Source organism: Mastigoproctus giganteus, chromosome 6, assembly GCF_048544385.1.
Source record: "Mastigoproctus giganteus isolate SK-2022 chromosome 6, ASM4854438v1, whole genome shotgun sequence".
Lineage (NCBI taxonomy): Eukaryota > Metazoa > Arthropoda > Arachnida > Uropygi > Thelyphonidae > Mastigoproctus > Mastigoproctus giganteus.
In genome coordinates this window covers 57,273,628-57,297,869 of record NC_143580.1, presented here as the reverse complement: position 1 = coordinate 57,297,869, position 24,242 = coordinate 57,273,628, and the positions used below count along the sequence as shown (strand labels likewise).

Here is a 24,242-nt window from a genome sequence, read left to right as displayed (position 1 = left end):
TGAGAGGTGGCAAATGAAGTTTAACATTGACAAATGTAAAGTACTACATATGGGAAACAGTAACCCCAGAGCAACGTATCAACTCTGCGGTACTACACTGACAGTGGTGGAGAATGAAAAGGACCTGGGGGTAATTGTGCAGGCAGATATGAAGTTCTCTGAGCAGTGCAGACGAGCTGCAAGAGTAGCTCATGGTGTCTTGTCAATGATATACAGGAATTTTTCTAGCAGGGATAAGGAGGTGATTATTCCCTTGTATAAGGCAATGGTTAGGCCACATCTTAAGTACTGTATTCAGGTCTGGAAGCCTCATTTCAAGAAGGATGTAGAGCTGCTGGAACGGGTACAGAGAAGGGCAACAAGATTAGTGAATGGAACAAAGGGTTGCTCTTACGAAGAAAGGCTTAAGTTTTGCAAATTACAGAGTCTGGAGACTAGACACGGGCGAGGTGATCTGATAGAGGTGTATAAGGCTTTGAATGGTTTGAGCATGCTCAATGCCAATGGGATTCTTCCTCTTGCTCAGAATAATCACCTCAGAGGGCATAAATTCAAATTGAGGAAGGACGGATGTCGGATAGATGTGTGGAAATTTGCCTTTGGCCAGCGGGTGGTTGGTTGGTGGAACCGACTTCCATCATTTGTTGTTGAAGTTGATAGCCTAAACAAATTTAAGGCTCAACTAGACAGGTATTTCGAACGAACGGAGGGGTGAAATGGGAGTAGTAGTGGTGTTTTTTTTTTTTTTTTGGCTGATGCTGAATAAGCTTGCTTTCTTGCATCATATGCCTCTACTAATGCTAAAGTGAGAACGGAGTAACTAGTTACAAAGCTTTAAAAATAGGAATGAAGAGAAGATCTGAAAAATAATTTTTTTATATGATTGAAGATTTCATGGAAGTGTAAACACAATTCACCATAATAACCCACAGAATTCCAGTTGTCGGTATTATCGTAAATTCAGTAAGATCGAGTTTACTGTCCATTTAGGATAGATTTCACTAACAGAAAAGCCCAATAAACAGGTGACTGCTAATTGTTTTATGGTTGTGACCTCCAGAATTTCGACCGAACCACGTGGTACTGTCGGAGACAATCGTAGGGTAATCTCCAGTGCTGCGGTCTCCTGCCCCAATTAAACGGCATGCTGTCCCAATTAACCGAAGTAAACCCTGGCTATTTTCTCGATTGGTTAAGATTTGCCCCAAATAAATGGCTGCTCCGATTAACCGGTGGCTGAAATAACTAGAATCTACTGTGTGTGTGTGTGTGTGTGTGTGTGTGTGTGTGTGTATATATATATATATATATATATATATATTATGTGAGGTAAAAGTTAGACAAAATTGATAAAAATAAATAAATATAGCTATGTAGCTATCATTAGAGGCAGCAAATGCACATCCTCCACATGATGCCTAATTATATCTGATAATTAAAATAAATATGATATTTAAAATAAAAACATCAGCCAGTAGTACGGCAATAATGCAGAGCGAAACAAAACGTAAAATAATATAAAATAAACAAACAGGGAAGGGAAAGTAGCGGTAGTAGGACAAAAGGTAGTCGATAATCCCCTATATAATTTAGTCAATTAGGTCATTAAACCCAATTAATAAAACATGATGTAAATTTAAAATAATGCCAATTATACATAATTTAGCGGAACCCCCTCGAAGGTACCATTTCCAAAATACGTGAAATATCACCAAAAAAGGGTTAAAGAAACTACCAAAAAACTAAAATATCAAAATAATAGACTGACCATCATGTCCCATATTGACAGAGGACCACGAGGCCAATAATGGTCATGGAATCGCTGCATTTCAATCGTCATACAAATCATCGCAAAGGCGGAAATATCGAAGAACCAAACCACACCTCCATTCTCCGATAGATCAACCAATGCAAAGGATTTGCATGGCGGTGGTCCTTATGCAGCGAAAAATAATCTATAGAACAGACAGCACTCTAGATCAGAGCCACACCACTGACATAATGCAAGCTTAACCAGCTTATATAATAGAGAGAATAGAGAGAAAATATATATATATATATATATATATTTTTTTTTTATGCCATTTATTGTAACCTGCATTTCTCTAAGTAAGATGCTGTTAATATTGGGGGTGGGGGACAGATACAAAGTATGTTGTTTGAAACATCTAGCAGACTTGTTTTTTATAGTTAAGCAACAATTTTTCCCACTAGTTTGTAGTTTCTTACTTTTTTATTACCTAAAAACTCCATGAGCTTTGGAAGAAGACTTCCATGCAAGTAATTGAACAGGATTTAGTTTGTTTGGAACATCTGTTAGGCAATAGTTTTATAATTTGTTTCTTCAAGTCTAACTGTACAGGATAATTCAAAAATATAAAATTATCTCAAAGTTTATTGAGTGGTAGATGTAGAAATGGGATATAATTATGATGTTACAGAAACATCATATTTCTATATCTAACGCATTTGAAATCCTTTTTTGGTTCATGTTTAGTCATGAATAGCATCATCCCACCATTGGACTTTTACTCTTTAGAAATGATTGCATTTATCCACAGGTTGACCTAAAGTTATTAATATAATTTTTAATCAAAATATGTTTCCAAGAAGGAAAATCCATTATTCTTTAAAAAATTGAAGGAACTGTTCAACCTACTTGGTTCTATCATCAGAAACCTTGTTGACCACTACCCTTTACTTATGGAATATTCTCTATGTTATCTTTACTTGTGAAATTAAGTGATTTATTAGAAAAATAGTGTATTATACAAGATTTGCAGAGTGTGGTTTTTTTTATGTGTTTATGTGGTTATTTCAGAGGCATGGTTTCTTATCGGTGTATAATGGAAGAGAGACATCTTACATCCACAGTGGTCTTCGCGGAAACACAGAATATAGGTTTCGGGTAAGTGTGTGTTCACTTTAGAAATATGTTCAGTGCACAGGTTATGGTATATTTGTGACAGTAAAATGGAAAATTGATATGTCTCGATTGATTTTTCAGTGTGGAACAATAATTAATGGTCATGCTAACATTTCCATATGCATCAATTCAAAGCAGTCAGCACAAAAAAATACTGCTGGTGAGCTATTTTCATGGCTAGTATAGTGACTGTTATTGCCGTTCTTTGATATCATCTACAAAAAAAGCCCCTGGTCCTGTTTACATTAGAACAGTCAAACTAGTCTTGAGTGAGGGCCATATAGCTGGAAACTTGAGACCTCCTCCCCTTTCATCCTATAAACAGGCAAATCGCCCATGAAATATGCAGTCCTTAAACACAATATACTGATGCCTCATAATTTATCTGTTGTGGCACTCATAAACAACCTAATCAGAAGCAGGCCAAATATTATGTGAACTGGACAGTAAAAATGGGATATCTTAAATGTTGGTTTCAGTTGCATCATGCAGATCAGGATCAAGGAATGGGGAAAACAACACAAACTATGAAGTCATAAAATTTTTTTTTTTTTAAAGGTGCTGTATGCTGATGGAGGCAAAATTATGTTGTGGAGTATGTGTTGTGAGACCCTGGGACTCTGACATTTGGTATTTATAATTCAAATGACTGCTGAAATATAAAACCTATTTACAGCAGAGATACTTGGATATACATTACAGTATGGATGTGAAGTTCTACAAGCTGTGTAGACAGGTATCAGTGAGAGGTCCACAAAGAGTTTCCCTGGTATTGTATTACTTCATAACTGAGTTGTCACTGTTGCAACACCAGGGTATCTGCCCACCCACTGAGGAGAAGCCAACAAGCTTTGACACGGTGCCATCTGGGTGGTGGTATCCGCTGAGAATAAGTAACAGTAGTCTTCTCCACTGGCGATGTGTTACATATTCGAGGTAGTACACTACCATGGCGACTCATTGCGAAGGCATTCACAATATGAGATATAACCAAAACGATGCCAATTTAATTAATTAATTTAACTACTTTGGTAGATGGCTATGTTAAAATGATGCTTTTGCACTAACCCATATGTTAGTTTTAATTTTTTATTATTTTTGTTTTATTTTATTTCATTTTATTTATTATTTTGGCCAGCGTGCAGCAAAAGTTGTGGCTTTCTTGTACTATATGGCCAATACTAATCTGTAGAAGATGATTCCATATCTGATCACGAAGTTGTTGCAGCTGCAGTTCATATCAAATCATATCATGGCAACCTTCTGATTGAATGTAGTGTATACTTTGCTGAGCTATGTGCCATGCAAATAGCCATAGATCAGAGATCAGGTTAATTTTGCTATCAATTTCATACAGTGTATCTTATCTAGATTTGAAAAAAGTGTATTTTGGGCTTCACAGACAGAATTTACATCATCACAATCCCTGATAAGAAAAATACAGCTTGTCCTTAAGGAACTCTAGAAAAAACACCAAGATGTCAAACTATGCTAGATTCTGGGACACATCAATCACTGAAAATTAATTTGCTGATCAGGCTGCTAGAACTGTAATAAGCCCTATTGGTGAAACTGTTAGTGTCCCATATGCCAACTACAAGCTCAGAATACTACATACTCAAAAGATCATTTAGCAGTAGATATGCCAGAATCAAACCAATAAACAACTTATTCAATTTAAACCAGAATTACAATACAGTAATACCCCAAAGTTACGTGATAGGTGGGTCCGACGAAAATTGTTTAAGTCGAATTCGCATAAGTCGGGGTACAACTTTGCATATAAATACATATAAATTTTGTTTAATTGGGACCAAGGACTAACAAAAACACTAGTTTAGAAAAAAAATATTTAATAAAATTGCAGTTCTTTATACATATTAATACAAAATATGTATTACAAAAATAAATTTGAGTTAGGTAAAAAAGTTATTTCGATGTCGATGGCTTCATAAAATCTAACAAATTCATCTGACGACACAGCGCCTTCTTTTTTTCATGCAGAATTTCTTCGTAGCAAGCTAATAATTTTTTTTATTCCTTGCTTTGTAGCTGTAATGTGTTTTCGTTGGAGTCTTATATTTTCTAAAATTTTTAAGCCCTTTTCAATTGATCTGAGACCTTCTGTCAAGCTTGCAATTGTCATGTGCTTTTCTGGTGGAACTGGGTCTGAAGTGTCGGATATTTCAGTGACGTTTTGCTCATGCATCTCTATGAGCTCATTCATTGTCAGCTCCTGACTATGGGCGCCTCCGTAGCCAGGTGGGCAGGAGCAACAGTGCGTAGCACATGCTTCTTGATTAGACCGTGGTTCGAGCCCATGAGCCACCAAATATGGAGGATGCGGGAATGTCAGGGAATGACCACCGCGTATCCCCCGGAGCAATATGGCCTTAGTTGCTAATGCTCCTAAAAACCAAATAACAACAACAACTCCTGAATATGTGAATCCAACAGCTCGTTGACATCATCACCATTGACTTCCAAATCTAATTGCCTGGCAAGATTAACAACTTCTTCTATCACATGAGCGACATGATCAGTTTCTGGCATTGGTTTCGTCTCATTTTTGAAAAAAAAAAAAAAAAAAAAAAAAAAATGGACAAAGTTTCTTCCAGACACCATTCAATGTTTTTTTGTGAATTTCATCCCAAGATTCTTCAATGAATCTTACGGCATCTAAAACATTGAATTGTTTCCAAAGGTCTTTAACAGATATCTCACTATTTTGTCTCATAATTTCATTCAGACGTGCAAACGAATGCCTCGTGTAGTCAGCCTTGAATGTTTTGATGACTCCCTGGTCCATCGGTCGAAGCAAGCTGGTTGTGTTTGGAGGCAAAAACACAACTTTCACACGTGGGTCGAAATTAATTAGAGTGGCAGGAGGGTGACCGGGTGCATTGTCAATAAGAAGCATCACTTTAAATGGAATCTGTTTAGACTTGCAGTAATGTTCGACTTCGGGTATGAAGTGGTGACCAAACCAGTCCTCAAAAACGGAAGCTGTCACCCAAGCTTTATGATTTGACTTTCAAATCACTGGTAAGCTAATTTTAGATATACACCAAACGAAAAAATCAAGAACCGCATAACTCCGAGTTCACGTAAGTCAGGGTATTACTGTACTGGAAATCTTGTACTCATACAAATCAGATCATAGAAGATACAAGAAGAAGTAACACTTCCTGTTGTATCGTCTATGATTATCATATGGCCATAATGCACCTTTCCGATATTTTGTTACTCGTATGTCTCTACTTGCATAGAAAGACTCATCTCTGTGCTTTGGCTGCCATGTTATTTTTGTCTGTACTCTATAAACAGCCATTTCAAATAGCATTTTCATCCTTCCTGCCTAAGCATGACATTGTGACTTTGCAGCATGTATTATGAGTTATTGTTGATATTTTTCCATTCTTAAAACTTATACAACACTTTAGTGAAATTAGACAACAGCAAGGAAAGACATGCAAATCATAAAAAAAATATTGGAAAGGTGCATTATGGCCACAGTAGCTAATTTGTCCATATATCAACAGCAGTGAATATAGCAGTTATACTGCAGAACTGATCCAACAAGCTATAGACAACATCAATATCTGTCTCAACATCATCATCAGCCATTTTCAATCCACTGCAGGATGAAGGCCTCTCCAGCAACTTTCCAGCTCCTTCTGTTTTGAGCACTGGCCATCCATTTACTACCCAAAAACTCATGAATTTCATCTATCCATCTCTGCCTTTGTCTTCCAGGTTTTCTTCTAGCTCCTCTTGGATACCATTCTGTTATTTTCTTAGTCCATCTGTCATGTCTTCAAGCTATGTGTCCTGCCCAAGACCATTTTAGTTTTGATAAGAATGTCCTTTACTTAAGTTTGCTGCCTAATACATGTGTTTCTCTTTTTATCTAACAGTCTGATTCCCAATATAATTCGTTCCATTCTTCGCTGTTTAGTTCTCAGCTTCTCTTCCATTCTTTTTGTGAGTGCCCAAGTTTCACTTCCATAAGTCATGGTGGGAAGTATACATTGATTCATTATTTTACGTTTCAGACAAACTGGGATATTGCTCTTCGGTATGTGACTATATTTCCTGAATGCTATCCATCCAAAATTTATTCTTCTCTTGACTTCCAGCCATTTATCATTATTACAGCTAATAACTTGTCCCAGTTAAGTATATGACTCCACCTTTTCAATTACTGCTCCTTCAATCATTATTTTCCTTTCCGTGGCATACTTGTTCATCATTACTTTTGTTTTAGCCATATTCATCTTTAATCCAAAATCCTTACTAACTGTGCATAACTGATTAAGATTTTCCTCTAATTCTTTGGGATCATGGCTTATGACCACAATGTCATCTGCAAATCGTAAATGGTTTAGGTACTCTCCATTCACATTGACTCCTTTCTGCGACCAGTCTAATCTTCTGAAAGCTTCCTCAAGGGCAGCAGTAAACAGCTTCGGAGATATTGTCTCCTTGTCGAACTCCTTTCTCGATTTTAAATTTGCTACTGTCTTTGTCTAGTCTAATAAAGGAGGTAGCACTCTCATATATTTTCTTCAAAATCATAATATATGGGGTATCTATGCCTTGTCTTTCCAGTGCCTGAAACATTGCCTTATGCTGTATGGAGTCAAATGCCTTTTCATAATCCACAAATGCCAGGCATAATGGTGTTTTATGTTCATTTGCTTTCTCCATTAGCTGTGATATTACATGAAGGTGATCCATAGTTGAGAATCCTGTCCTAATTTGTCCATATATCTGTCTCAACACCAAGAGTTTAATATATACAGACCCCATGAGTGTGCTGTCCACAATAATTAATAAATTCTAAACCCCACATCCCATAGTAAATGAAATTCAGTCTCGTCTGAATCATACTATAAGCTTCTGTTGGATTCCAGGGCATGCTGGCATCACAGGTAACAAAACATAAGACCAGGCAGCCAAACATCCAAACAGCAGTGCACCTCCATCTTACCAAAGTACTCTATATAGATTTCCTAACACATGTAGTAGTAGAGGCATGTGGTGCAAGAAAGCAAGCTTATGTAGCATCAGCCAAAAAATAAAAATAAAAAATAAAATAACTAAATAAAATACCATTTCACGCATCCATTCCTTCTAAAAGTTTGTCCAGTTCCTCCTTGAATTTATTTAAGCTATCATCTTCCATTACGACAGATAGAAATTTGTTCCAGCAGTCAATTACCCACTGGCTAAAGGCAAATTTCCGCACATCTATTCTACAACTGTCTTTCCTTAATTTGAATTTATTCCCCTCAGCATTCATAAGAGACATATGTAGAGAACAGTGGTTAAACATTTGGAAGACACATACGAACAATAAATTATTTGAAATTAAACATGAACCACAACTATGGAACTCCAGCTTCAGAAAAAATAGTACGAAGAAGTAATATTGGCAAGATTATGCTTAGGGCACAGACGTGACGCACGTCTTTCTGTTCACAGGCTTTGATCCTCCACTGTGCATACATTTTTCATCACAACTTACAGTTTGGCATATCCTCTTAGACTCTTCGTATTTTTCCCACATCAGAAATACTACCTTCCTCTCTCTGACACAAATGCAAGAACCTTTATCACTAACTCACCTATTGGGAAACAATGCCAATCTGGATGACTCATTGCTTATCTTAAATAAATCAGACTTTATGAATATATCTAATATCAAATAAAGCAAATTCCGACACCGTTCCAAATATTTGAATAGGCACAAGGGCCTAAATTGCCCTTGTGCTGATTTTCCTTGCACCTCCTTGTACACATGCCTGAAAAGCCTCATCACGTTTTCTATGAAATCTTGAAGAACCTTGAACACTTTGTCATATTAGTATTCACAGGCAATGATGCAAATCTCCCTGAATTTTTCTGTTTCCTAAAACAGATACAGCTATATGATCATCTCTGACTATTCTTATATGTCTGACTTCCGTCTCGTTGACAGGTGCAATATGCCCTAGAGGGCCTTGCGCTGGAAATAACAATATCAATACCAATATCAACAGCCTTTCTAGAATAATATTATTATTTGCAAGGATAGAATTGAGGATGACTCTGCTCATGGAGGGGATTGCTATCCTTCTGGTCAGACTCCTAGTCCAGCCTTTGCAACTCATTGCCAACATGATACAGTACTGCAGCTGCAATTGCAATTAAACTTATAGTCAGGTTTTCACTAACACTTTATTCCCTCTATTTGTCTCCTGGGAATGACATACCCCAGAAAGGCATTGAAGATGTTGTAATGCAGTTGCCTTCCCCTGTTTTATTATTAGGAGATTTCAGTGGACATACATTAAAGTGAGGAGTTGTATTATTGAGCATACTGACAATGATTTCCTCCTTTTAAATGTGGAAGCAACACCTTTCCTATGCCTACCTGGATGCTTTCTGCTATTAATCTTTCTATTTGCTCTCCTCTCGTTCCTTTATTAAACATTTAGGTGGAGATCATGTCTCCCTTTTAGACTATTGTAGTGGAAGATTGATCAGGCTGACTAGAATGGCTTTCAATGTCTCTCACATTTTTATATCACTGCAGTCAATCACCTGTTTATCAACGATGCAGTGACTTACATTACTGACAGTATTTTCTGTGCAGTTGCAATTCCAAAAACATTTTCCTGGTTTCCACATTTTTCAAAACCATGCAGAAATACAGAATGCACAGCAGCAATAAAGACACAGAATAAGTCTCCTGATTTCCAGTCATGTTGGGATTAGGGAAAGTGATTTGTCTTGTTGATCTGACTGATATTGCAGCCAAATCTACCAAGACCTTGAATTACACTTGCCTGATATGTTCTCATATCAGGCAAGTGTAATTGCCTGATATGTAACTCCCCCTATGTTCTCATAGGCTACTGGCAAGAAATTTAAAGGAACTCTTTTGCAAATTTTTCTAACCTTTTCAGAACATTAGATCTATTGAACAACAACTGCCGATATCCCTGAATAAAGTACAAAAGTGGACATTGCTCAGTGGTTATAATCTTTCACAACATAAAACTGTTGCGATTCACTTTTACAGATAACGTAAATAGCATACAGATCCTGAACTTCAGATGTCAAATCTTACCATCCCAGTCCACAATATCAGATTTTTGGAATTAATCTTAATTCAAAAAATCATTGACACTAAGTTAAACTTTGAATACATTAAATTTGTACGTACTGCCTGTCTCAAAAAGCTGAACATGCTAAGAGCTTTACCTGCCCTATAATTGAGGAGCAGATCATGCCTCCCTTCTACTCTTATATAGAGCACTGATTAGATCCCATTTTGATTATGGTGCTGTAATCTATGATTCTGCATGAAGGAGTGTACTATGCTGTCTTAATGTATGCAGCACAATGCAGTGCGGATTTTACTTGGTGCTTTCAGAACATCTCTGACTCATAGTCAATGAATTGAAGCTTGCGCTCCCCCCTGTACCTCTGCAGAAAAATACTGCTACTTAAGTACACACCAAAATACAAAGTTGCTCTATGCGTCCTATTTAGCCATATTTCTCCAATCCACCACTAAAACCTCTATAGAAATAAAAAATAATAAAATAAGAATAGTGGGTCTGCATCTTCTTAAACTAACACAGATTTTGAATGTTCCCAATTTCAATAGTCAACAGATAATGAATTACTCTCGGTCACCTTGGACTCCAATTCCTCAACTGACCTCTGATATTTATTTTCATCAATTGGGAAAGAAACTTCTACTGGCAATCAACATGAAGTAGAGGCAGTTCCATGCAAGCCATATTCAGAACTATGTTTTTTTCTGGCCAATATGTATACTGATGGCTCTAAATCACATTCAACCATTGGAGCAGCAGCAGTGTTTCTCTCTGCTATAATTCCAGCTTCCCTTCCACCTGAGTATAGCAGCTTTTCAGCAAAACTACATGTAATAAAATTAGCTTTCAAAAATCTGAATCTTTACTTCTCTACAAAATATGAAGGCTCTTCAATAAAGAATGATCATAATTTTTTTTTCCATAACATATCTTTATTAATCATTCATATTTTGATGGTCCTTTTCAAGGTATTCCCCATTTGATGAAATGCACTTGCCCCAACGCTTCTGGCATTCTTCAAAAACTTGGTGGAAACCATTTTTAAATATGTGTTTGAGAAATACCTCTGATATCTTTACAACTACTTCTGACGACTGGAAACATTTTCCTTGCTCCTCCTTTAATTTTGGGGAAAAAAAAATTGCAGGGTGCAAGGTCAGGGCTGTAGGGCAGACAGGAAACACACTTGACATTAATGTTGGCTAAGTACTTGATGTCAGTATGAGCAATGTGAGGTCTCACATTGTTGTGATGCCGCATTCATCCACTTGCATGCAGTTGTGTTCTTTTGTGACAAATACAATCCTGTAAAGTGTGCAATACGGTTCTGTAGTAAGGTCCCATAACAGTTGTATGATGTGGCACATGCTGATAAACCATTCCTTGAATGTAAAAAAAAAACATGGAGATGACATAACCTTTCCTGTAGAAGCAACACTTTTTTTTTTTTTTTTTTTTTTTTTTTCCAGTATTGGTGATGACATAGACTTCCAACCAAAGCCTTGTTGTTTACTTTCTAGGTTGAATTGATGAAGCCACATCTCTTCCCCCATTATCACTTTGTGCAGAACCTCACCATCTTCAATAACCATCAATTGCAGCACCTGACAAACCTACATATGAACTTGCTATTGTTCAGGTGTGAGTAGTCTTGGAATTCAGCAAGCACAAAACATATCATATGCAAATGATCATGGAGAATACTGTGTGCTTCCTACCGATATGCTCAACATCTCTGCCAGTTGCCTTACTGTTATATGATGATCTCCCCTCATGATTACAGAAGCAGTGTTTATGTTTCCCTAGTGACAACAGTGGTTGGAGCTCCAGGACCACCAATTTTTGTGATTGAATCACATCCATCTTTAAACATTTTAAAGAGCACCTGTGAGCTGTGCTATATGGAAGCATAGATTCATGATAAGCCTCTTTAACATTTCATATGCTTCAGCTGATGTTTACTTTAGACAGTAACAAAATTTGAGAGTAGGATACTGTTTCTTACATGCCATATCCATTGTTACCAAAGTGAAATTGAACAGAACAGGCATAAACTTGACCACCTGCCAAGGTTACATGTGCACATGATTCAACTGTGCAGTTGCTATGTGATGCAGCTTGCTTTGGCCTTAAATTCTGCACCTCAGCTAGAAATAGCAAGCAGTATGGTTGTTCATGAAAAATTATGAACATTCTTGATTAAACAGCCCTTGTATATAGTTTACGCTGACTCTCTCAACTCAGTCACGGCAATGCAAAATCCCTCCTATAATTATGGTTCACCCTGTTTTAAACCAGAGCTTGCTGTTGTAAATTGTAGAACGTCATCAATTAGTGACCTTTCGTTGAATCCCAGCACATTTAGGGATAAAGGGGAATGAACTGGCTGATAAAAGCTGCTAAAAGTCCATCAACTTTAGATTTAACCTCTGTCCCTATTCCAGCCTCTGACTATCATTATAGAAGCAGCATGCCTTGCACAGTGGATAGAGCCCTGGCACACTCAAACCAGTAATATGCTTTATCAGTTGAAACAGGACCCAAAACTTGGGCACTCTAGCATTCAGACAGTGCAATGAGAAGTGATGCTCGCATGGGCTAGAATAGGATATACTTATATGACTCGCAAGTACGGTTCCATCTATTCACAGGCAATGATTCTCCACAATGTCCACACTGTTCAGTACATCTAACAGCCAAACGTATTCTGATTGACTGCCCCACTATCAGTAGGACAGAACTTCAGTTCTTTGTTCTCTGGTTAATCTTCAAGAACCAATTGCTGCAGAATATCATTGGTGACAAGCAAACATTAATGCAGTTTTCTGTTTTCTGAAACAAATAAAATGAAGTGGTTACACTTAGTTATTTTCTAGCTCATTCCCATAAATAGGCACTCTATGGCCATTGCAGCTTCTTTGCCACTAACACACACACACACACACACACACACACACACACACACACACACACACACACACACACACACACACACACACACACACACACGATTAGACCGGGGTTTGAGCCCATGACCACCAAATACGGAGGATGCGGAAAGGTCAAGGGAATGACCACCGCATATCCCGGAGCAATATGGCCTTAGTTGCTAATGCTCCTAAAAACCAAACAACACACACACATACACAGTGCAAATGGTAACACTCGTGGCATGGCAGGCTTCAAACAAATTACATTAGATTAAGCCTGTAATTGAATTATTGCAAACGTAGTCTGCTCACAGATTATAAGGAGAAACTTGGTCTAACTTGGCTCTGCATGGAACACAGCCATCTTACTTATTCTTTTCTGTTGTGGTGTGAGCACAGAGACACTATTTTAACATTTTTATTAAATGCGCGAATTTTATCATTGAATTTTTTTTATACTTTAGTGCTTTTAATCATCTAGCTGAGAGTCATTCAGATTTTATCTGACAGAGACATGTCTGAAAATTTTCAATTTTTGCATTTTAAACTTGTATAAATATGTTCAAATAGTTATTGTATACATCTTGTCCTCTGTTTGCCTGCTGACTGTTGATTTATATGCATTTCTACATTGTAATTGTTTATGGGTTTCCAGTGACTTAATGTTTTTATACTTTTCTACTTGGGGTACATTATGGCCCATGTTGCCATTGTGTCATATCACATCAAATCTGCATTTTAATTATTCAATCTTTTAAACATGTATTTTTTCGTATTCTATTTCTGAATGAGGTGTAATAAATATCATCTAACTTTCTGCTTACTATTTAATTTTTGGATAAATAAATTTATTTATTTAAAAATAATTAAGCAGAACTAGAAAAATTAATATTAGCCAATAAAAAAAAGATTTAAAATGATCCAACTCATGCTTTGTACTAATTGTATTTTACTATCTGTCTATCTCTTTTTTATATAAATTGTATCGTGATATGTGTAACTGTGGAGTGAATTTTATAGTTTGTTGTCTTTTTTTTGTCTCTTTGGTAGTTATGTGCCAGTAATGAGGAAGGATCCAGTCCTTGGAGCAGAGTTGTATCATTTTGTACATTGCCAGATAAACTTAGCTGTCCTAATAAGCCACTTCCCAAGGGTCGGATTCATGCTTCTTGTTTCAGAGTAGTGTGGGGTAAGATGCACATTTTTCTTGTTCTATGCCATATAGTATTTGTCCTCATATGCAGTGTAATCTATAATTGTCTTTATGGAAAGTATTTGGATTATGATCATTATTTAAGGGTAAGACAGCAGAGCTTACAGAAGGTTGTACTTCTGTACCTCCATACAGAAGGCTGTTCACTTTCACCAGTCTATTATTTTTCAGCTGATGATGAAGTTATGTTTTCACATCTTGTTGTATTTCAGAATATTGGATTGCACTGAATAATGTAAGTGTTAAATTTTACTTTAAAATTGAAAACTACAAGTGAAGTGTTTGAAATAGTATACAGGGACTCAGAAATGGACTTTACACAAGTTTTTGACTGGTGCCAGTTCAAAGAGGGTAGGAAGCCTCTCAAAAAGTGGTCTTTGATCTTGATGGCCCTCACCTTCAGAAAATGATGAAATTGTGTTTCAAGTGTAAACTTTGGTGCAAAATGATTGAGGATTAACTGTTAATGAAATTGTAGGAGAAAAGTGGAACTCCAAAAATTGGTTGCTACACGACAATAATATACTGTGTTAATTGTCTGACGGTACCAGGGGTTCCCCCCATCTCCGCACACAATAATGTTGCATTCATAGCTACTTCTACAGAGGTTTTTGGCAAAATATGAAATTATTTAAGCGTAGCAATCTTGTATTCACCAGCTGTGGCTCCATGAGACTCTGTTTCCTGGGGGGGGCCTGAAAGGATATCAGTTTGATGATGTACAAACATTAAAGTGTAATATGATGGCCCAGCTTTGATTTCTTTTCCCCATTCTTAGAAGCACTTCTGGAAAGCTGGTTTTGTTTTTTGAATCAGTTTTTCAGAAGTTCTTCTGAGAGTGAAAAAAATCATTGGACTAAGTGCATAACCTCAGAAGGATTATTTCAAAGGAATTAATTTTCCTTTTCCCATAAGTTTGTTTATTGTCATTGTATTGTAGTATCCAGGATATGTTTTTGAACAGGCCTTATATTGTCAGGGTATTTTTTATTATTATTATACTTATTATTATAAAATATTATTATTTTATTTATTTATTTATTACATTTTTCCCCCAGTTTCATGCAATATAGCTAAGTGAGATAAAAACGTAAATTTCACGTAAATAGCCTGCATTACTAAACATTATCTCCACTCTACTGGAGAGAGTGGAGATTGTTAAGTGTCATTTTATTTCTTGTGAGCACAGACCACCCCTAAATAACTTTGTCCCTTATTAAGAAGTTTAGTCTATAATATTTTAGTAAATTTCACAGTTGTCTTCAATTGCCAGTCCATTATTGCTGGGTGGTTTAGTGTTTTTAGAGGGCTGATATGCATTGGCTTTGCTTTGCTCTTCCTTTTGGCAGTGAGTAGATTATGGAAATTGAATACAGGATTATTTTTAAGAAACCTCTTTATACATTCACAATTTTAAACCATAATATCGTGTCATAAATTTAGTTTTATATAATGTATTAATTGGATTAATTTTATGTGAGTGTCGGGCCGAAGAACTTCCTATAAAAAGCTATGAGTTAACCTCTATATTTTATAAACGTGTGTGTGCATGTGCGCATATATATATATATATATATATACAAACACACACTCACACACACACACACACACACACACACACAGTCGATTCTGGTTATTTAGGACACTAGTGCATTTTGGCCCGATTAAGCAGCTGCCCCAATTATCCGAAGTTTCATGTAAATAGTTAAAAATACAATGGACCCCCGCTTTACAATTGGTTTACTATACAATGAAATCACATTACGATGGACTCACCATAGTAAAGCACCGTTTAATATACGATGTGTAGTAAGCACGGGTCATTGTGATCACATTTGTGAATTGAATTTTAATTCTATTAAACAGCAATTCTAATTAGCATCATACTGTGCTATGTATCATGCACAGTTCACATCATTTAGGACAATCTGAGCCAATCAACAATTAGCGCATTCGTATCAGAGACGAGAAAGATTCCCGCCCTCAAAGTAACCACTCGTGGATGTGGGTAATAAAGTCCATGCGGTGAAGCATTCAGTTGGTTGTTGTTTACGCTATTTACACAAGTTGGAAATTTATTACGCTGTCATTTTTTTAAAATTTTTTTTTTATTAATTGTCCTCTTAATAAATCGTGTTATAAAGTTTTTAATTTAATAGAATAAAGACACACCATGTCTGGCAAAAGTAGTTAATTGAATCCTAGTGCATTCAGAGGATAGAATCTGATGAAAACTGCCCTAATGGTGTAGGGCTATGAATATGCCTCCATCGACTATTATTACAACTATGATTAGACCAGGGTTCGAGCCCATCACCACCAAATACGGAGGATGCGGAAAGGTCAGGAAATGACCACCGCATATTCCCGGAGCAATATGGCCTTAGTTGCTAATGCTCCTAAAAACCAAATAACAATTACAACTATGAAGAATGCTAATAAAATAAACAATCAGTGCAAAGTGGTAGGTAAAATTTTTGGTGCCCGGAACATAACCCTGTGATTTACGATTGACTCCATTATATAAAGAGTTACATTTGCGCCTGTCCCCCGAGGAACCTAACCCCCGACGTAAATCGAGGGCTATATGTATGTTTCATATAATTCTTGGTTTGCCTGCTCATGCTGTACATCAACTTAAAGAAATTTGTGTTTATAGTTAACCTATTTATAAAACAGTGTATAGTCATTATAAAAGTCTTTTATTTTACAGATCCTCCAAAAGACTGTAGGTCATCAAGCATTACCAAATACGTTTTGGAAGTAGACAGAGGAGCAGGTTAGTAATTTTTGTCATTCAATGTTTTTAAAATAGAAAAAAATTTTTGTCTGGTGGCACTTAGGATTACTTGTGTGCAATATTATAATTCATCGAATGTATATTAATGAACATTAATATGTTAACTGCTATGAGATATTGCAGTTGTTTGCCTTTTTGGTTTGACAACCTTGAGACAGACTTGCCATGTCACATGCTTTTATTCATTTGAGCTATGTGAGACGGTTCTTGTGTACTGTATCATGCAGATATTTTGTGGCGAACCTGAATACAATTTTAGTCTAGAGTTACATGAAACTATCTAGTAGCTAAGTAGGCTGCTTTATTGAACACCCCTTTTTATGTTCCTTTATTATACTTTTGAGGGGAGAACCATATGACAGATTTAGAAAAACACAATAATACCAATATAACAAAGCATAATATTTTGAATTGATAAGAAAAAAGAGAATTTGGTTTTTATAAAAATATTTAGACCTCAACTAAATGTTAAAAAGTTAAAATGAGTGTTACATTGTTTATTATATATAATTGTTAGTATGAACCAGAGCTGTAATGCTCAATACATTCTACGTTGAAATCAATATTTGTAAAACAATAAGAGAAGTTTACCTCAGTACGTAGAACACTTCTGTATGATACTCTCCAGAAATTAAAACAGAAAAATCGAAAAACTTACATTAGAGTAACAAATAATTTAAAAATTTTTAAAAATAATTGAAAATCAATTTAACACAATTAAAAATTAATTTAACTCAATTAACGAAAAAAATTGGAAAACGAATTTTCCTTCCTGAACTTGACAGCGCTTTTCGACCATATGTCTTGATCACAGGAATGAAAATAATCAAATAGGGGTGAGTATGAAACTTAAATAGGGATTATTTGTCTTCGCGCATGCGTGTAAAAGCCCACTTATTTGTTACTCTAATGTAAGTTTTTCGATTTTTTTCATTTTAATTTCTGGAGAGTATCATATGGAAGTGTTCTATGTACTATATTGAGGTAAACTTCTCTTGTATATTTTACAAATATATATAATTGTACATAGAGATAAAGAGCACAAGTGAGCATAGTTTCAAGATGGTATTTGATGTTAAAGCCTTTGTAATCTCTATATAGATATATATATATATATATGTTTTTTTTTTTTTTAAAAAAAGGGTGGCATTTATCTCTTTTTTTTTTTTTTTTTTTTATATATTATCACTTTTAGTAAACTTTGTAACTAAGTGGAAACTGCTCTTATTAATTACATTATTTGAGCAGATCACCAGCCTTAGAATAGCTGACAGTAATAGATAATGTTCATCATCTGAATACAACTGAGAAATATGTGTTTGATTACAGCTGCAAAATGTTAATTTAGTTAACATGTTAAAATTACATTTTACAGCTGTAATCAAGCACATGATTAAATAGTTTATATATATATATATATATATATTTACACACACACTAAGTTGTCAGTCATGAAAAGAAATGATGGAAGCTGCTTATTAAAAGGAAAATGTTACTTGTAAATAGCACAAAAAAAAAAAAAAAAAAAAAAAAAAGCTGATCTTTGGGACATTTAAACTTCCACTTCGAACGTGGAAGTATGTGATAATATTTTTATATCTTTTGTCTTTTAATTTAACTCAGCAAAGTAGTATTGAACATGTTCTGAAGCAGCTGTATGGGTAATATCTTCTGTAAATAGTGATTTAATTTATGTGCACAAAAAGCAGATTTAATTCCACATGACCAATCTATTTCTCTCTTTTCACTCAGATACTCTAAATAAGTCATCAGTTTCTGGATGCCTGGAACAAGGCAATTATTCTTGCTTTTGCTAAGCCAGCAAGGATCCAAAGCTTCCAACAAATTACTACCCTATTGCTCTGACTAGCTGCTTGTGTAAATTACTGGAAAGAATGGTCAGCACTCGTCTTTTATGGTACTTATAATCAAATGACCTCTCCTGAACTGAATACAGCTTCCGAAAGAATAGGTCCACTTTGGACTACTTAATTAGAATAGAAATATCTATTCAAGATGCTTTCCTTAAAAGAGAGCACCTGGTGTCAATCTTCTTTGATATGGAAGAAGCGTATGACACAAATTGGAGATTTGGTATTTTAAATGATATTTACAACTTTTGTCTTAGAGGTCACCTTCCTGTTTTTATTAAAAACTTTATCTTCTTGTATTTTTCCAAGTTCAAGTAGATCCACCCTCTCTCTCAATTATTTTGACAAGAGGGGAGAGCACCAAGGATTTTTTTTTAAGTGTTACATTTTTTACCATTAAAGTTAATTTTATTACCGAACAACTTCTCCAACTATAAAGAGTGCACTGTATGTTGATGATCTCAGAATTTTTCCCGATCATGCAACATAAGAATTATAGAGAGACAATTTCAACAAGCCGTTGATCGCCTTAACTGCTGGGCAACGGCCAATGGTTTCAAGTTCTCATTGGAGAAGATTGTTTACATCCATTTTTGCCGCCAGTGCAGCCTTCATCCCAAACCTATATTAAGACTTGGACAAAGCACCATTGCAGTAGTAGTGGAAACGAAATTCTTAGGAGTCATATTTTACAAAAAGTTGACATGTCCGTCAGCTACACATCAAATGCATGAGAGGGCTGAACCTTCTCCATGCTCTTTTTTACCTGTTGGGGTGCAGACCGGTGCATGTTACTTCATTTGTATCATGTACTTGTGTGGTCAAAATTAGATTATGGGTGTCCAGTGTATGCATTTGCCAGGAATAGCATCATATGTTGGCTTGATCCCATCCACCACCATGCTATTCACATTGCTACTGGTGCATTTAGAACATATGTCCCAAGTCTGTATGTCGAAGCAAAACAACCATCCTTGTTGCTTCGGTAAAAACAGTTGTCTCTACAATATGCTTTTAAGCTGAACACCTTGCCAAATCACCCCATGTGTACATCTGTTTCTGAGCCACGTTGGGAAAATCTTTATAACACGCATCAGAGTGCTAACCGTCTATCCGGTATACATGTCCAAGAGCTACTCGTAGAGTTTAACCTCACGGTAGACAAGGTTGTGCTATCACCAAAGCAGCCCTTTCTGCCCTGGCATGCTCAAATACCAATATATCACTTCTCTTTAAGAAGTGCATGAAGTCTGATACACCATCTTCCATCTGTCTTCAGCTCTATTCAGAAAACTAGGCCGAACATTTTGACTTCTTTCCAGCATACACTAATGGCTTGAGGTCAGAATCATGTGGGATCTGCTGCTGTCCTTTCAGAACATACTCTGAGTACATTCCCCCTGAATGCAGCATATACACAGCAGAGCTGCATGCTATTGAATTAGCCTTGGATAACGTGAGAACCTGATAATGCCAACCATTTATTATATATACCAATTTTTTGAGTGCATTACAGCCTCTGTTAGTGATGAGATACACCACTCATTCATCCCTCTCTTCGGTTCAGCAGATGAAATGCTTTCTCTCTGTGAAGGTGGATTCGATATCCATTTCTGCTGGAGCCCCAGCCACATCAGCATTATCAGAAATAAATTTGCCGATAATGCAGCAAAATCAGCAGCCCCCATGAATAATTTTGGCCTCTCAGTCCCCTATACAGACTACAGGCAAATAATCCATAATAAGATATATTTGCACTGGCAAGACACGTGTCATAGGCAGGCAACAAACAAACTATATCAGATTAAGCCTGTGATCAAACTATGGCAGTGTAGTCTGCACAGAGGTTCGTAAAGGAAAAATTGTTCTTGCTCGGCTCCATATCTGACACATTCTTTATGCCGAGGGCTAACATGCCCCCCCCCCCCTTCAGTGTGCGAGCATTGTGATACCATTTTATCCATTGAGCATATTTTAATTGAATGTACCAATTTTATAAATGCACATTTTAATGCTTTTAACCATTTTAACCAAGTATTAAACAGCAAATAATATCCCAAAATATGGATATTTCTCTTTAGAAGGCATGCAGAATTATACATAATGAACAACATAGCATTTGTTTTTATGCACAGCTCATGACGAATTAAATGATGTTTTAATGCATGACTGTTATGACAGCAAAATTGGAACTGTGACCTTTGTTATTATGAGTGAGAAATTTAAAAAGATTTTACACACCTTGTTGTCAATTCCTTAAGAAATAAAGAATAGTTAGTTTATTTTTACTTTTGAATTGGAGGATTTACTACAATTCAAAAGAAAAAATAAACTTTTTTTGTTCTCTCTCTCTCTCTGGACAGCATTTATTATCATTCTCTCAAACTGGGTGTGTACAAGCAAAATGACTTGACGATGCTCAGCATCTGCTTTGGGAAATTATGCATTCCCCATCCTTCTCAGTGGTGTAAACAAATAGGTTTAGGTGTTCACCCATTACTTGTGTTATGGGTGCACAAATTACAGTTACATGATTTTCTATGATTTGGCTCACAGTTCTTGGGGAAGTGAATAGAAAAAGTGAATAATTTGAAATTTATAGGTGCTTCATATTGTATAATGATACTATGTGCAGTACAGTTGCAAATTTCTTTTTGTTATAGCAGTGGTTGACAATAGTTGGTTTCATTGCAGATATATTTGAAATAATTCATACTAAAATACATATATCATTGGTTGGGGAATGATAGCAACTTTGAAATACATTGAATTTTGAATAATCTCATGTCGAATTAATATTCATGTAATTTTTTACATTAGAATATTTTAAAAGTAATAACTGTATTATCCCTCTCCTTGTAAAAATTTTTTTTATTTTTTTTATTTATATTTATGACCATGCCCATTGAGCAAAACATTTCACTTGCTATTTGTTGGTTTTCATTTTGAGACAGAGCTTTATGGCTCTTTCTGGCTGATGTACCATTTGGATGTTTTAAGTAGGTGGCCAGGAGCTGAACTATTATCATACACTGCAGTTATGTTTTCTTTATAGATTAACATAATTGCTATTTTTTATACAATCCAATTTTATAAATCCATTTCAGTTGGAGAAATAATGGTATAAATGTAAACAAGCAATATGAAACATAACAGTGCATCTCATGGTCAGAAGTGGCATTTTTTATAATTATGCCTCATAATACAAGCAGCATCTTGCTCGCTTGTGCACGCACTCACTCACAAAAAACTGATTTTTTCCTGAATACTTCCCATTTAGAATTTGTTCTTGGTAACATCATTAGTTGGTCCCACTGCAAAGAATTTAAAAACTGTCGGAGACAACTGTAGCCACCCTTATGAAAACAAAAGATTTTCCATTTACCCTTAACAGTTATAACTTTAATGAAATTCTACATTAGTACACTGTGATTGCTGCCACAGTTTGCATGCTGCTGTAGAAAACAACAGCAGGTAAATAAATAGACTACAACAGATAACACCCTGACCACAGGCACAGAACTCCAGCTTCTAAAAAAGACTGATATGAAGAGGTTTTCCTTGCTCAGACTTGCATTGGACATAACATACCAACACATCTCTTTGTACTTGCAGGAGAAGATCCACTTGTCTGTGCATTTTGTTAATCACCACTTTTACTAGATCGTATCCTATTAGAATGTATTTAATGTCAGTCTATCAGAAATTTATTTTGTAATTTAAAAAAAAAAAAAAAAAACAGTCCTCTTGTACAACTCATTTTAGTACAGCCATGTAGTGCTGCCATATAACTGGTGCCTGAAAATCTCAGTGAAAGTTACAATTTGTCCACAAGCATAGTCCTTGAGGAACTGATATTCGGGTGACACTCAAGTCAAGTGGACCCAATTTCGGCAAATTTCACGATGGTGGAGCTTTTAGTAATCTTGGGTATAACGCCCATGCGCAAGTGCACTGTTGGTGACCACCGAGGTGTGAATCAACATAAGCAAGGGTCAAGGTGGATCACCCCCCCCCGTGTTACCAGGCAATACTAGGTAGTAGGTGACTCATCAACCGGTGCAATACCACCACTTTGCTTATTGGTGGCTCGAAGTGGTGGAACCCATATTTAGTCTCTAGAACTCAGTTCCGGTCAACCCTCCCCCATCTCTTCCATCTTGCAGTATGATTGATGTGTTTTGAGGTTATGATGTGCACCATGCGAGATCCAAACTTCCTTACATTTTGAGGATACAGCTCTAAAACAGTATTTGCAGGCTTGCCACTAGTTAGTACACTGGACTGAACCTATTGGTAACTCTAGGAGGCTTCCGGATCAACTAGTGTATAATCTTGCTATCTCTACTCTGCCAGATAGTGACTGAAGGGAGTCCAAGTAGTGTGTATGTGAGGGACATTATCGAGGCCACGTTATGTCAAGAATCTGAGTATATTCTTACCATGTGTACGTCCTATCCGAAAATTTCATTACTTCATACAGCATGCCCCCCCCCCACCTTTTCTTATTATTGAATACACCATGAATTGTCAAACTAATAGAGCAAATTTACCTTTGAAAAGATCTAAACCTCCCAAACACTTCCTAGTTCATTTCACAAATATACATGGTCTTAGTTCTAATATCAGTTGATGTCCATTTCCACAAACCCCATTTACCTTTTCTGACAGAATCTCAGTTATCTGTTGATTCAACTGCTGCTCATCTGAGTTGCAGTTGAATCAACGGTGGTACTTGTGTATATGTCCATTCTGATTTTCCCTGAGACTTGGTAATTCGGAATCTCCTCTTTTTGATTTTTCTCTGGCGTGAAATCTCTTTACCTCATTCTGTCAAATTCATCTGTTGTCTCTACCATTCTCCCAATTCCACTAATCACTTGGAACTCTTTGACTTCCTCTCTTTGCAGTTTGACTTTCTGCAGTCCAACTTTTCTAACAGTGAGGTAATTTTCCTTGATGATTTTAATGTTCCCAACTCCTGCTGGCTTCAGTTTTCTAGTCACACAGAGCCAGCTGATTGAGATGCTGAGGCTTTTGCAATTACTAATGACCTAGCACAGATTGTTCATTTATCTAGAAGAATACCAGACAACCCCAATCATACAGCCAACACGCTTGATCTTTTTCCCACAAACAACCCTTCTAAGTACATGGTTGAAATGGTCCTTTAGGCACCTCAGATCATAACTTGGTGATTGTCTCTTCTCCAATGGAGCCTCTATCTCATGGCTATTCCCAACCTTGTGTTTTTCGGCATTACAAGAATGCAAAATAGGATGACCTGCAAGATTTCTTATCTTCTTTTCCTTGGTCGGATTACTGTTTCAAAACTTCTGATGTCAATGTTTGCTCAGATTGTATCAGTGAAATTGTTTTTGTAGGAATAG

The 24,242-nt window shown here is 36.2% G+C and overlaps 1 protein-coding gene across 2 annotated transcripts in view; it reads left to right on the top strand.

Moving 5' to 3' along the window:
- LOC150084315 (fibronectin type-III domain-containing protein 3A-like) overlaps positions 1–24,242 on the top strand; it is a 441,928-nt gene that overhangs the window by 321,226 nt on the left and 96,460 nt on the right. For both annotated transcript variants that reach the window (XM_090375975.1, XM_090375974.1), the window contains exons 14-16: positions 2,822–2,908; positions 14,019–14,157; positions 16,895–16,960. In XM_090375975.1, coding sequence (XP_090232101.1) covers positions 2,822–2,908; positions 14,019–14,157; positions 16,895–16,960 — 292 coding nt within the window. The remainder of the gene's footprint in view (positions 1–2,821; positions 2,909–14,018; positions 14,158–16,894; positions 16,961–24,242) is intronic.